Raw genomic sequence first — 13,909 nt, 5'->3', positions numbered from 1 at the left:
GGCACTAATTATCTCTGTTTCTATGGAGAAAAAAGAAAAAAAGAGTACCATTATGTATTTCTGGAAGATGGTTGTGACAATGCCTCGTCCCAATGTGTTCTTCAAGAGACAATTTGTGTTTTCCGTAATCTTCAGTAAAGTAATTTTGTGTCTCCCAATCTGTTCCTTTTTGACTGGAATGGGTGGTGATCTAACATCTATGGGGCACAAGCAGACACTGCTGGCCGAGGCTTGTGGTGAATAACGTTCAAGTGGGTTGGAAAACCTGGTCCCATTGCTAATGTATTACTCCTGATAAAGCAGTACCAGAGATGTCTCAGCAAATCTCCCCTTGATTTCCCCATAGACCTAACCACAAATGGTTGTCCAATACGTGACCAACCACCCTCTAATGTTTCTGACAGCCTTATGAATGGTGTGACGGAAGCAAGCCTTCCAAAGTTTACATAAATGCTGTAACCTTCTGATGTTCCTTCTGGTTGTGTACATTGACATTGCAAACTGTTACAACTTCAAAAACAGGCAAGAGTCTGCAAAGTCCAAGTACACAAACAGGAGGAATATCCACTTGAAAAATGACCACATTTATAGGGATCAGATGTCTCTCAGTTTACCCTTTGTTTCAACAAACGTAATCATAAGAGTTAACCAATTTCTTCAATGCAGCAATAGAAACAGACAAAACAAAAGAACAGCAAACCTGTTGAACATTGGCCTGAAGGAGATCTCCCAAGCGCTGCACTAGTTCTGTAAACGTGGGTCTGTCTGTTGGGACTCCTTGCCAGCAATCTAGCATCGTCTGGTACCTAAGGAAGAAAGAGTGAATGAATGGGACTTCTTATAAAAGTAATTAATTTAATAGTCTTTCTGTTTTACTAAGTTACAGGGGCCTCATTTGAATTTTTTGTTTTTTTGTAAGTCTACCAAAAGTACATTTACATTTGGTAAATCTACTTCTTGTTACATAAAAGTAAAATAAAGTATTATGTATTACTTTTTGTACAGTTTTGTCTCTAGTTATTTTAAATGGAACATTGAAAACACAATAACACTATATACAAATTTACACTAACAAGTAATTATGGTAAAATATAGAAGTGCATAGTCTTCACAATTCAGCACTTTTGTCCTCCTGTAGGATAGTTTTGATGATTTCTATAAAGAAATATTTGCTTAAATGGACCAGTAGAATTAATCAAACAGCTATATAGGTGATATAGAACTATTCTTATTGTCCAAGTATAATGAACACAAAAAAAGCCTGCTCTTCATTGCAGCCTAGGATTAATTTGTTCCTTCCCTCCTCTCCTCTGTAGCCGACAATTGCCAAAAATGTGGGCCTTGACCACTACAGACCTTTAATTCTCTTCTCTCCCCTTTTTTGTTCATTGGTATAATTTAACTTTTGCCTACTGTTGTATTTTGAAGCTGGTAATAAATTCTCTATATCTGCAGCCAGAGCATACTCAAGCATATAGTGTATTTTATATTATGTAATGTCACTAAACATAATCATACATTTCAGGAGTGCAGTACTCTGGCGGTCTCATCCGGGTCCCTTCCTTTAGTCGGCAGCAGAAGTCCTCATCAATCTGTACACCAGGGTAAGGAGAAGCACCTACACCAGAAAAAAAACGAATTTAATAACACCATCAAAAAGTGTGAGAAGAGTTTCAGAAATTATGCATATTAGTTTCAATGAGATAGGAACCAGGGCAGAGATAGAGGCTGAATCTCCCCAGAGGAGTCATAGACAGCAATAAAACCATGACAGAGGTTCTGACCTATTCACAGAATATTCAAAACTAGAAAGTTTTGTCTAGAAATACACTGCATAAACAACATTAGAATGATTGGAACTCCTAATGTACATATGTGTTCTATTTCAATAACTTAGAAAGTACTAAAGCCATCTGGCCACCATGATAGCAGGAACCTAGCATTTTCAGAAGAAGATCAGCTATACCTAAATTCAGGTCTTCCTCTTTGACATTAAAAGGTATACAAAGATATTGTTAGAAGTTATATTTCTGGCCACTAGAACAGAAATATGCAACAAAACAGGTTCTGCCATAACAAACTAAGTGAACTAATTCCAGCAACGAAGGAAAAAGGGTACAATAATATATTGGAGGCTATCTGATCTGCTTATCTAACATCTTTTATGCATTCTGCAGATTTTATGAGTAAAATCATGTATTTATCAAATATTTATAGTTTGAACTTTTCAGGCAGGGCCTTATGAAACAGCCATTAAGGGTTAACTAACCTGTTTATATTTTCAAAAAGAACTCAGATACCAGAATCACACACCAAAGCAAACAGTGTCATTCAGTGACTTTGCCAGCTCTTGTTTTGGCAGTGCATGTAAAGGGACAAGCCAAACACTCAGCAATACACCAAAACCGCAGCAATGCCTGTGTTGTTCAAGACAAGGACTTCAGTAATAAAATACTGCCAACACTTTCCACTGCTAGGTAGCTGTCTTGTTCCCAGGCAGGATGTTTTAGACCATGCTGGAGACACAGCTGCAGATGTATAGGGAAATAGAGCCATTCACTGCATATTTGTAATAGATATCAATTTGGCATTTTTCACAATATTTTTTTTAACATTACATGAATACTGCTTATTCATTGACACGAGGAAATTTTAAAGCTGAACTCCAGCTATAGAAATATTTACCTTCATTGGTCTAGTTAGGCACAGAGTAGGTATACATACATGATCCCTGGCAGGGCCACGTAGATCCTGTAATACACTGTAGTAGCCACAGCTATTACAGTGTATTAGAGCAATCTTCTGGGTCCTGGAATAGCCGCTGTGTTGAGCGACTTCCCCATCGCTGTTAAAACACAGTCAGTTGCTCGCTCAACACAGCAGCCATTCAGCAAATGCATAGTAATTTTCACTCCAATCAGAGAGCGCCTAGTTATTTATAAAAATACTAGGCGTTCATTGAATGGCCGCTGTGCCAACTGAGGGACCCACTGTGTTTTAGCAGTAGAGGGGAAGTTGCTCAGCACAGTGGTTGTTCCATGACCCAGAAGATCACTGTAAAGCACTGTAGTAGTTGTGGCTGATATAGTGTTTTACAGTTTCCCATGGCCCAGCCAGGTATCATATATGGTTTATATGGACTGGATAGCAGTGAAAACCTGACGGGTTCTAAATGTGTCCATACATCGGTAGTTTTTTCTGAACAATAAAAAATGCTTAATTCCCCCATCTGCACTAAATATCATGAATTTGGGAATCTCCCCCATAAAAAAGTGACTGAATCTGATTGGCTGCAGTTAATGTTTGGCCAACAATTTTCAGCAATGTTCTTTCGTATTAGGAGATTGAAAATCGACTTTTGCCGAACAGAGTGGTGCTGAAAGGGACACACACAGCTCAAATGTCAGTATTTCAGGCAGCAGGATTTGCCCAAATGCAAGCATTGTATGGATAGCTTTACCATTCCTACTCTATCTAAAACTAAGAAAGACAAATTTGCTTGAGCATACACTTTAACTACATAAGTGAAAAAAGTGGTGATGGCGTAATTCATACCAATAATTTCAAATACATTGATTGTACACAGGTATGAAAAATGAATGCTAATTTGTAGGGATGTCCCGATGCCACTTTTTTAAGACCAAGTACAAGTACTGGCCCCCATGTACTTGCCGATACCAATTACCGATACTTTCTCTTCTGCTGGTGGCTTTCACTGGCGGCTGAAGACGTTCAGATCACGGACAGTAATCTGTGCAACAGCGTGTTCCTCTGTATCAATAGTGGATACGATAAGGAGGGGTTAGGTTGGTAGCACTGCCCACGATACTGTTGGAGCGTGATGGGATCAGTAGCTGTCACACCTGATTATCAGTGGAATGGTATGCAAGTTATTTGGAAATACAATTATAGTGCCCCCCTTCTATAGTAACCATGTCTTTCTCACAAGACAAGTCCTGGCAATGAGTGCTGTAGCATACAGCGTAATGGCAGGCAGTAATATAGACAAGTTGCACCTAGGTGCCAGGTACTTGCTGTTAGGAGTTTAGCTGGATAGTGAGCAAAGGAACTGAGGGAGGGGAGCTGCAGCCAGGATGGATTGTAGCATAAGGTAGCTGGCTGTGAGTCCAGGGAGACAGCCAGTAGGTTCAGGGTTCAGCTTGTGGTTGAGGGTGAGTAGAGAGGAAACGATTGCTCAACGTTCTACCACACTAGAACGCCGAGCAATCAAATTCGTCTCCATCTTAACGGGAAGTGACGCTTGCGGGGGGAGGAGCCGCCGGCAGCCGCCGACATGCATGCCTCAATGTTACGAGCCGGCCCTTGAGAAGGAGGCGGCGATCGGTTCTGCAGGCGTCAGGAGAGGTGAGTCTATGGCACACTGCTGTGGGCGGAGCTCCAGATGGAGTCCTCTGGGCAGTCGCCGGCCAACTACATTAGACCCCACCTGGAGCTCCGCCCACAGTAGTGATGTGACGCTCCTCCAGCCTGCCCAGAGGATCCCAGCCACCACGGAAGGTAACAAAAAAAAAACCAGCGCAAGCTTCGGCGCTAGGCATCGGGGCATTTTGACAAGTACTTGTCAAAATGCCCTGTATCGGGTCCGATTCCGATGCTAGCATCGGTATCGGGACATCACTACTAATTTGGTTGTACAGAGTTACTGTAGTCTACATATTGCTTATTGCCTTTTCTATAAGCCCAGCTGTGGTTTTCTATATTTATCATTTGGTGAAATATGTCCTAAAAAAATACAGAATAAAATATCTTTTAGATTGTAAGCCCTCAGGGGCAGGGCCCTCCTTGCCATCTTGTCTTAAATTGTATTGTGATTGTAATGTCTTCCTTATATTGTAAAGCTCTGCACAAACTATTGGCGCTATATAAATCCTGTATAAAATAATATAATATTGGATTACAGCCTTTATCAGGTTCTAGGAACAATAGCTTTTACCTCTCAGGTTCCTTATAGATATAATCTTTAATTCAGAGTTTATTTATTTATGTAACTTACCTAATGAAAAAATTTCCCACAGCAGCACGCCAAAAGACCACACATCACTCTGCGTTGTGTAGATTTTATCAAAAATAGCTTCAGGTGCCATCCATTTAAGAGGTAACCTAGCCTGTGAAGAGGGTAAACATCCATCAACATTCCATTGACATTTATTGAACACTCATACCTGACTAAGCCCAATTTCATCTTGAAGAAATGTGTGTAGGTATAAAAACACTTTCTGAAGGTTGCTGAGGGTTATCATGATTGTGTGAGGTGCATGTTTCACTCATTGGAGCTCTTATTACACAGCTCTCTGCACTTGTCATTCACTGGCCTCATCCTTAGATGCAGCATGGATCTGGGAACAATGCCAGGGGCAGGGGAGAACAGGATTATGCCATATTTAATAGCTGCTGGTTCCAGGTATGTTTTATAACAGAAGTAGGGGGATTCACAACCAGCTTTTTACTAAAAGCTACAATTTCAGCTCATATGTGTTTGCAAAGTGGGGTGCCAGGTGTGCATGGGCACACCCTAATCACCCCAAGTGCAGTCCTTGGTGCCTGGGAAGCTGCAAGGGAGCATGGCTGTGGCTTCCCAGGCTTCTCATCCAATCAGGAAGCCAGGCAGGTAGTCCAGGCTCCTGCCAGACTCCTTGCTTCATTACTGCACCCCTGCTAGAAGAGGTAAGGGATAGTTGAAGAGATGAGCATCTGGGATGTGTATGTAAAAAATATAACTTTATATATATAGATATATATAGATATATATAGATATCTATATATATCTATATATATGTGTGTGTGTGTGTGTTTTTACATTTGTGTGCACACCTAATGCAATAGGCTGCGCAAGCCTATGTTACAGAGCTGAACACACACCTACAATGATACTATGATAGGTAAGAATAATAGTATTTCTCAACCTCCATGTAATGTAAGGTCCTAACTAGATATGGATTCATAGTAAACTGCATATTGTGTAATATATTAAGTTAACCTGTCAAATTACATTTTGACCGTGTGGCCAGATTTAATGTCCACTTTTTCTGCACTGTAGTGTTTCCATTATTAAAAAGCCACTAATTATCTGTATGTGCCAGAGGTGCTATTATCCCTGTTCACTCCTACAATTATGCTGTCAGATAAAACCACAAGTAACAGCTCTAAAGTCAATCTGTTTTAACCTTAAATGCAAAGTGAATTTCCACCTATCTTAGGGAATAAGGTGAAACAAAGTGAAAATTCAGTTTGCAAAGAATACCCAGTCATGTTCAAAATACATTTTTTTAAAACCCTGAATTTTCAAATGCATGTGATTGGATGATTGAAGTCAGCATCATTTCACAATATTCACAAATTCTCCCTTTGTTAAATACATTTTCACTTAGCCTATTGAATGAGGTGAAATTGTTGACTTCAATCATTCAATTATGTGCGAGCAAAAATAAATAAATACATTTTTCTTTGCACGTGATTGGGTATACTTTTCAAAGTAAAATTTCAGTATGCTTCATGTCATTCACTAAGTGAAGTAAAAATGTACTGCAGTCAAAGTTCACTTTATAAGTGAACCGTCTCTACTCCTTTAGTTAATCAGGGTCATTGTGCATTTAAACTGGAAGTAAAGTAAAAGTACAGCTGCTCCTGCAGCAATCAGTGGGATGTTTGCTTTCGTTCTTTAACTTTCACTGGTAGCAGGATGTAAAAACGAATTGCTATGGGAAATATGCTTTTTTCTTCAGTCTGTATACTCAAGGCCATTCACGTTCAGGGACACATGTGAAAGATATACCTATTATATCCCAAAATTAACCTGATTATTGTTAATGAAGTTAGTATAGGAAATTCTTATCTAAATATAGTCAGTTATATTACCGACAAAGTAGTCCACATACAAAACTGCAGAGTACAGAATAAGCCCTCAGGCCCTTGCCCCAGATACAGTATGTACAATGCTGAAATTATGTGTATAGGCTAACAAATTACATATATATTCATAGCAGGCATCAGCATCTGTGCATTGTAGACAGGACTGCAGTATACCTTCAGAGGCCCTGCAGTTCAGTTGTAGAAGAGAGTACTATACAAAAGGGAATGTCATATGTGGTTGATATTGTATTTTAAACGTACATCATGTAAAATATTTTGCGGCACCAAATTGTTTCCAGAACTCCCCATTCAAATACTAGCTTTTAGGGATATTGATTCAGCTGTTAAGTTCTGAACCACTTACGTAAGAGTTATTGTAATTTTCTCCAGCCAACCAATATAAAATATGAGAGAAGCAGAAGAAGAGTCACAAGGAATCTCATTTCATTTTAAGCTGACCCATCTACTATGGATTATGTCGCAAAGCTTTCCCTCCATATGCAGAGCACACCATTTCCTACATTATAATACTTACATCTCCTTTGCGCACGTAGTCTGGATCTTTGTAAATGTCACGGGCCAGACCAAAGTCACAGATTTTTACCACGTTATTTTCCGACAGGAGGATGTTCCTTGCTGCCAAATCTCGATGAATACACTGTAAGACAAAGCAAAGAAAGACATGCCTCATGACTACAGGATATAATATGAACAATAGACATGCATTCCAAGCCTTCAAAGTATGGTCCTTCATTCATTTACATATTATCAAGAGATTTACTCAAACAGAAGGTAGAATGTCTACACACTGTGGCTATGTGTAAGAGTATAATCTAGTGCAACATTTGGTAATACAGCAACTGGTATAGCTTTCTACAGTGCCCACTCTCTCTCTCTCTCACACTTAATCAGGCTTACCTCCTAGATCCTAAACCTAACCTAAAATGTTTAAAGAGGTTCTTCAGGAAATAAATAAACTTCACCGAGTTTAAAGCTTCAATGAGCAACAGTCCTGAGCAGATTAACATCCAAAGGGAGAAAAGAACTCAGAAAACAGAAATAGCAAAACAATGCTCGTTATTTAAATGGAGTGTGTTCTTTTCCTTCTTACTCTTGGACATGCGAGGGGAGACATAAGTGTCAGTGACAGAAAGAGAGTGCAGAAGACTCCGATACTTCATGTACTCTTGCCAACACCAGTTACTTAAAATCTGTACCACCACTTTTACACACTTTTTAATCTTAACTAAAGACAGCACCAGCAGAAGGAAGGCCTTCTTTAATTCTGTCCACCTGTCACAGAGAGAGTCTTCCCTTGAAAACTATTAATTGGTCTTCCTTGAGCCCAAGTGCTGGAGCACAGGCAGTATGTCACTCTTGTTAAGTTTAGTTAAATGTGGATTGTGTAGGTGCATTGTAAACAGCAGTTCACTGTTACATTAATAGACGTAAGGTGCACTGGACACTGATGAGTTAAGCTTATCTATAAATGCACAATGCATTGCATGCAGTAATTCAGGGTAGTTTGATTGGGCAAAGTATTCAGCCAATCAGGGCTTCACGAGGCACAGACAGTTTGTGTGTTCGCTGAACACATGAACTGCCGATGTTCGAGGCCTTGCCTATTGAGAACCATACCCGGTTCCTTCCTCAGGTAAACAAAGTGAGGAAGCAAACTTTGCTTGCCTGAGGAAGGAACCGGTTATGGTTCCGAAAAGGTTGCCACACATTGTAGAACTACCTTGACTATGTCAATTAAGAAGAATTGATGCAAGGAATTTTGGAGTGCCAATAATCACTACTTTCATATATTGCCAAATGTGTTGCCCAAGGAATACAATTCAAAATATTGGCAACCACGTACAAAGCCATCCACAACTCTGCCCCCAGCTATATCTCCAACCTTGTCTCAAAGTATCACCCTGCGATCTGTGCTCCTCCAAAGACCTCCTGCTCTCTAGCTCCCTCATCAACTCCTCCCATGCTCACCTCCAGGACTTCACTAGAGTCTCTCCAATGCCAAGGAACTCCTTACCCCAACCTGTCTGACTATTTCCCACTCTATCTGCCTTTAGGCAATCCCTGAATACTCATCTCTTCAGGGAAGCCTATCCTGCCTCAACCTAGTTGCTAAACTATTACTTTTTCAAACACCACATTTCCACACAGGTAACACCTTTTGTATCACTTGTCCCTCCCTTTTAGATTATAAGCTCCCATGTGCAGGAACCTCCTTACCATCTTGTCTTGAATTGTATTGTGATGTATTCCTTATACTGTAAAGCACTTCACAAACTGTCTGCTCTATATAAATCCTGTATAATAATAATGTGTCATTTGCAGGAAGTAGCATGATGAAAGAGGTATTGTCAGGGTGCATCAGTCAGCACCCATAGTACAGCATCTGCCCGGATCGCTGCACGAGCCAATGCGCATGTGCATATTCGGTGCTACAGTACTAATAATGCGCATGCACAAAACGGATGCACACGCGCACCATGCACGTGCAATTGCGTGCGCACTCCTGTTCTTGCCGCCATACGGGCTATTTAAAGATGGATCCTGCATCTGCAACTTGCTGAGAGATCTTCAGCTGTAGTCTGCATTCCTGATCCTGTTTTGATACTTGTCTGACCCAGCTTGATTGCTGACTCTGCCTGCCTGCTGCCTGCCTTGTGAGCGCGGCTTATGTTCTGACCTCCCCTCCATCTTCTGATTTGGTACCATTCTACTCGCAAGTGTATGACCCAGCCTGCTCCAGAAATCGCTCCTGCTTCTGAACCACGCTGACCGCAGGTTACCAATCCGGCTTGTTCCTGACCTGGCTTCAGCTTCTCACACCAGTACTACCTGATCTGCTATCAGTCACCAGCTACCTCCGGCATCCAGCCATCAGCACCATCATCTCCAGTGGGGCTCAGACGAGAGCAGCAAGGGAAGGCCTTCCTCGTCACTTCAGGCTCACACCAAGGTTTGTGACAGGTATAGTGTGTTGGCACAAACTTTACTAAGCATATCTCTTATTCAGAAGCAAGCATATTGAATATCATGCGCAGGTGGCCAAAGTGCTGCTTGTCCTGGTAAGGGTGGGAAGGTGATGCATTTTCCTGGCCTCTAATTGAATGCCATGAGAAGCTTTTTTGGGTATAAATGGCAATGTGGCCACTCATCCTCAATATATAAATATTTTTTGTTGGAAAAAGAGGAGAAGCTCCAATAAAGTGACTTTGCTTATGCAAATCCAAACATCTGGGGATTGTAAAGAAAAAATGCAAGAAAAACAGGGGCTGTTGAACATGTGTTGGGATGGAGGCACGGCTTAAGCAAACCCAATTCTGTCTGGATTACAGGATTGAAATCCTTAGCAAACAGTTATCACCTCTGGAGTCCCTAAGACACCATGTAACTGTTTAATTCTCTATTGTCTATCAATAAAAGCAATGTTAGTTTTGGGTGGACTGACCCTTTAAGCATTTCTTTTGTCATGCCATGTATTTTTAGGTTCAAAGACTTTGTAAACGGATGACATCACTAAACATTTAGGGGTCTATTCACAAAGCTGCCGAGGGCAGCCGAGTGAATGACCGATCAGAATTACCATAACTTCCCTACCTATTTACTCATTTAATGTAGTGTAATGTATTTTCGTAACCAATTAACAATTTACATTTTTTAAATTGTAATATGTTTACTTGTGTTTTGCCTCTTCAATCAAACTTTGCACAGTTTAAAACAAACAAGGAATATCTAAGCTTTATGTAGAAAATATGAAATAGCATGTTGACAAAATGAGGTTGGAAAATAAAGAGGAAATGCTTATTTTGTGGTTTAAGTTTCCCATTTACTAAATGATATGTTCCAGAATAAATAAAATGAGGGATAACATGGTGAGGTAAAAAACATTAGCTTGCAAACTGGGCTGAAAATAAAGGTTATGTGGTGGGTTTGTACAGCCCCGGAATTCTTACTTTTCTCGATGCCAGGAACTCCATGCCCTTTGCCACCTGAAAGCTGTAACAAATCAGATCTTCCATTGTTAGCTGCTTCTTGCTCATATCTTCAGGGTCTGAAAAATAACACATTGGACTGAAGTTAGGAATACTCTCAATGCACATTGCAGATAAGCCATCTTTTCTGACACCTATTTAATGGCATTTTCCCAGCCAACGTCTTGATCTTTCTTTGATATCTCTTTAAATATTTCCTGCAATTAGTATAGACTTTTTATGTGGGATTAAATGTTCTGTGGGAATGACTTGGCTGCAGTGTGGGGGAAGCATGGTCCTTTGTGATAAAGCATAGTGTTATTCCTTTCAGGAACATGAAAAAGCCAGGCTGGACTTAAACTTTACAGAAAAGTGCTGTTCAGGAAGGCATCTGCATGACATCTGAGTTACAGAGTCAAGAACTTTGTTTGTAGTTCAAAGGTACAGTTCAACACTGCAACCTGACAATACATGCTTCCGAAAAGGGACATTTCATGGGGAAATTAAAGTGCAATAAACATGCCATATTTGTTTATATTTCTTTCTAAAAAAAATAATGAGAAAGCAATGACGTTCAGTTCACAAGAAGACACCAGAGAACTGCAACTGTTCATGTAACAAATCGGCAGAATACAGCATCCACTACTTTCTGTGCCTTTAACATGACAGCATAAGAAGAATTTTGTGCAGTGTACTTTAAAAGGGGTTGACATGCCAAAGATGTTAGTCTGAGCCAGATTTTACTACTGTTCACACTGAACCTTTACAGTCTTCTCTACATGAGAGACTTGGGTGGTTGCGAGCTGTTAATTAATCTTAGTGTGGTCTTTGGCACGGCATGTAATCTGTTCGTGACTCAGTCTGCCAAGCTAAAATTTAGTAAGCTTGTGCATGCTTTGAGGTTTTCACGCTCTACAAACTAGCTTTAGGTTCAGAAAGTCACAGCCGGCCTAGAAACATACACTGCAAGATCTCATTAGATGTAGTGACTCAGTTTGTAAAACTACAGCAAAGTACAGTGTAGGTGTTGGCTGTTGTAAACTAACCAGTGCAGATGATAAATACAAGCAGTAATCAGACTGACTGTATGGACTTCTCCTTTGCTCCAGTTTTCACTAAGGTGGTAACTTTTATATTATAGTTATTATCATGTTTAGCATATTTATTCCCCATCTATGAGATAAATATTGTGTTTATTAAGAAAGTGTGCAGTGGTGTGTCCAGTAGAGGGGGCATATACAAAGCCATTATTAGCAAGTACGGGTATGATATAATATTATATTTAAACCAATAATCATATATAACCCTACAGTACATGATTCATATGTAAGACCGTCAGTGAAGCCAATGGATATTTGAGTATTGTACAGATGCAATTTAATATGCAGCTGTATTAGGGCCATACTTGTATACAGCTATTGTATAACCACGTCCATGGTCCCATCACAGAATATGAGCATTTGGAACTGTCTTCAAATGCCCATATCTTCCAAGGCTGATATCTGTCATATTTGGCAATCACATTGTATCAGACCACCCAACACTGAGAAGCTAAAGTGACAGACACCCTTCTTTGAAGTTCAGAAGGTTGGATGTTCATAGGCTTAAATGATGGAAAGCTGGGTATATGCAGATGGTTTTACCATACATAATTTATAAAAGACAACCAGAAATCTTACCTATTGCAAAATTCACAGGGTTATTCACAAAAGGGTGAAGAGTTTGGAGAAGGCAGGAGAAGTGAACAATCTAGGGCAACATAGCTGAACTGGAAAGTGACGGGAATTGCAGAGATTGTTCACTTCACTCACTCCTGCCTTCTCCAAACTCTTCAGCCTTTAGTGAATAACCGTGTTAATTTGGACAGCTTTAGAACCACTCCTACCCCATAGCGGGATCAAACATGTAGGGTGGTATAATTTAGCATCCAACTTGAACTAATAAAATCCCTGGCATGTAAGCTATATCAACCCACACTTGTAAGTATAGCTTTGCCAAGCAAAACTGAATAATAACCTTAATATATTGGTCCCACAGCTATCCTATTACAGTATTCAGAACTAAATGCAGATTGTGTTAGTTTGCAGTAAATGTGGTTACTGTAATAGAATGACCACAGACGTTTACACGCAAATGCTCAGTCATTACAGCTTTTTGCACATGGAACTGCCGACACAGTCCTGTATGATTCAGGGCTGCACAAGTGGTATTCAGAATTACAGCATTTACATTGCTCCAAAGCATATGACTGTACACAAATCGTGACTCTGTGGGTGGGAGGAGCTTATGAAGCCTTCTTCCGGTGTCATAAAGTCAAGAAATTAGGATCTTTGCTACCCATAGTAGCTTTAAACTATAACTGTTTTTAATATCTTCTCAAAGATGAATTATTGACATAATCCAAACACACAAAAACCTACATTCATGAACATTTATAGCTGGTCTATTAATGTGCAGCAGATAATATTTATTGCTTTATAACATCTATGTATAACATTCTGTTACATTCTATACTTAACATTCTATAACATTCATGTCTTCAGTATGCTTGAGTATTTTATGTGGTTTTAATGGTGATCAACCATTGATACAATAAAGAGCAAATACAGGTGAAACTCGAATTATTAGAATATCGTGCAAAAGTTCATTTATTTCACTAATGCAACTTAAAAAGTTAAACTAATATATGAGATAGACTCATTACATGCAAAGCAAGATAGTTCAAGCCGTGATTTGTCATAATTGTGATGATTATGGCTTACAGCTCATGAAAACCCCAAATCCACAATCTCAGAAAATTAGAATATTACATGCAATCAATAAAACAAGGATTGTACATAGAACAATATCGGACCTCTGAAAAGTATAAGCATGCATATGTACTCAGTACTTGGTTTGGGCCCCTTTTGCAGCAATTACTGCCTCAATGCGGCGTGGCATGGAAGCTATCAGCCCGTGGCACTGCTGAGGTGTTATGGAAGACCAGGATGCTTCAATAGCGGCCTTCAGCTCTTCTGCATCGTTCGGTCTCATGTCTCTCATCTTTCCCTTGG

General features: G+C 39.9%; 1 protein-coding gene across 1 annotated transcript in view; it reads right to left on the bottom strand.

The window, feature by feature from the left end:
* Window positions 1-13,909, bottom strand: part of LOC108791089 (vascular endothelial growth factor receptor kdr-like) — a 115,506-nt gene that overhangs the window by 11,869 nt on the left and 89,728 nt on the right. The window contains exons 22-26 of the mRNA XM_018561472.1: window positions 10,839-10,936; window positions 7,406-7,528; window positions 5,015-5,126; window positions 1,519-1,618; window positions 701-806 (exon numbers count right to left, since the gene is read on the bottom strand). Coding sequence (XP_018416974.1) covers window positions 701-806; window positions 1,519-1,618; window positions 5,015-5,126; window positions 7,406-7,528; window positions 10,839-10,936 — 539 coding nt within the window. The remainder of the gene's footprint in view (window positions 1-700; window positions 807-1,518; window positions 1,619-5,014; window positions 5,127-7,405; window positions 7,529-10,838; window positions 10,937-13,909) is intronic.

Source organism: Nanorana parkeri, unplaced genomic scaffold (genome assembly GCF_000935625.1).
Source record: "Nanorana parkeri isolate BGI_ZX_2015 unplaced genomic scaffold, ASM93562v1 scaffold526, whole genome shotgun sequence".
NCBI classification, from domain to species: Eukaryota; Metazoa; Chordata; class Amphibia; order Anura; family Dicroglossidae; genus Nanorana; species Nanorana parkeri.
The sequence above is the reverse complement of the archived record's forward strand: the minus strand, read 5'-3'. Positions and strand labels throughout refer to the sequence as shown.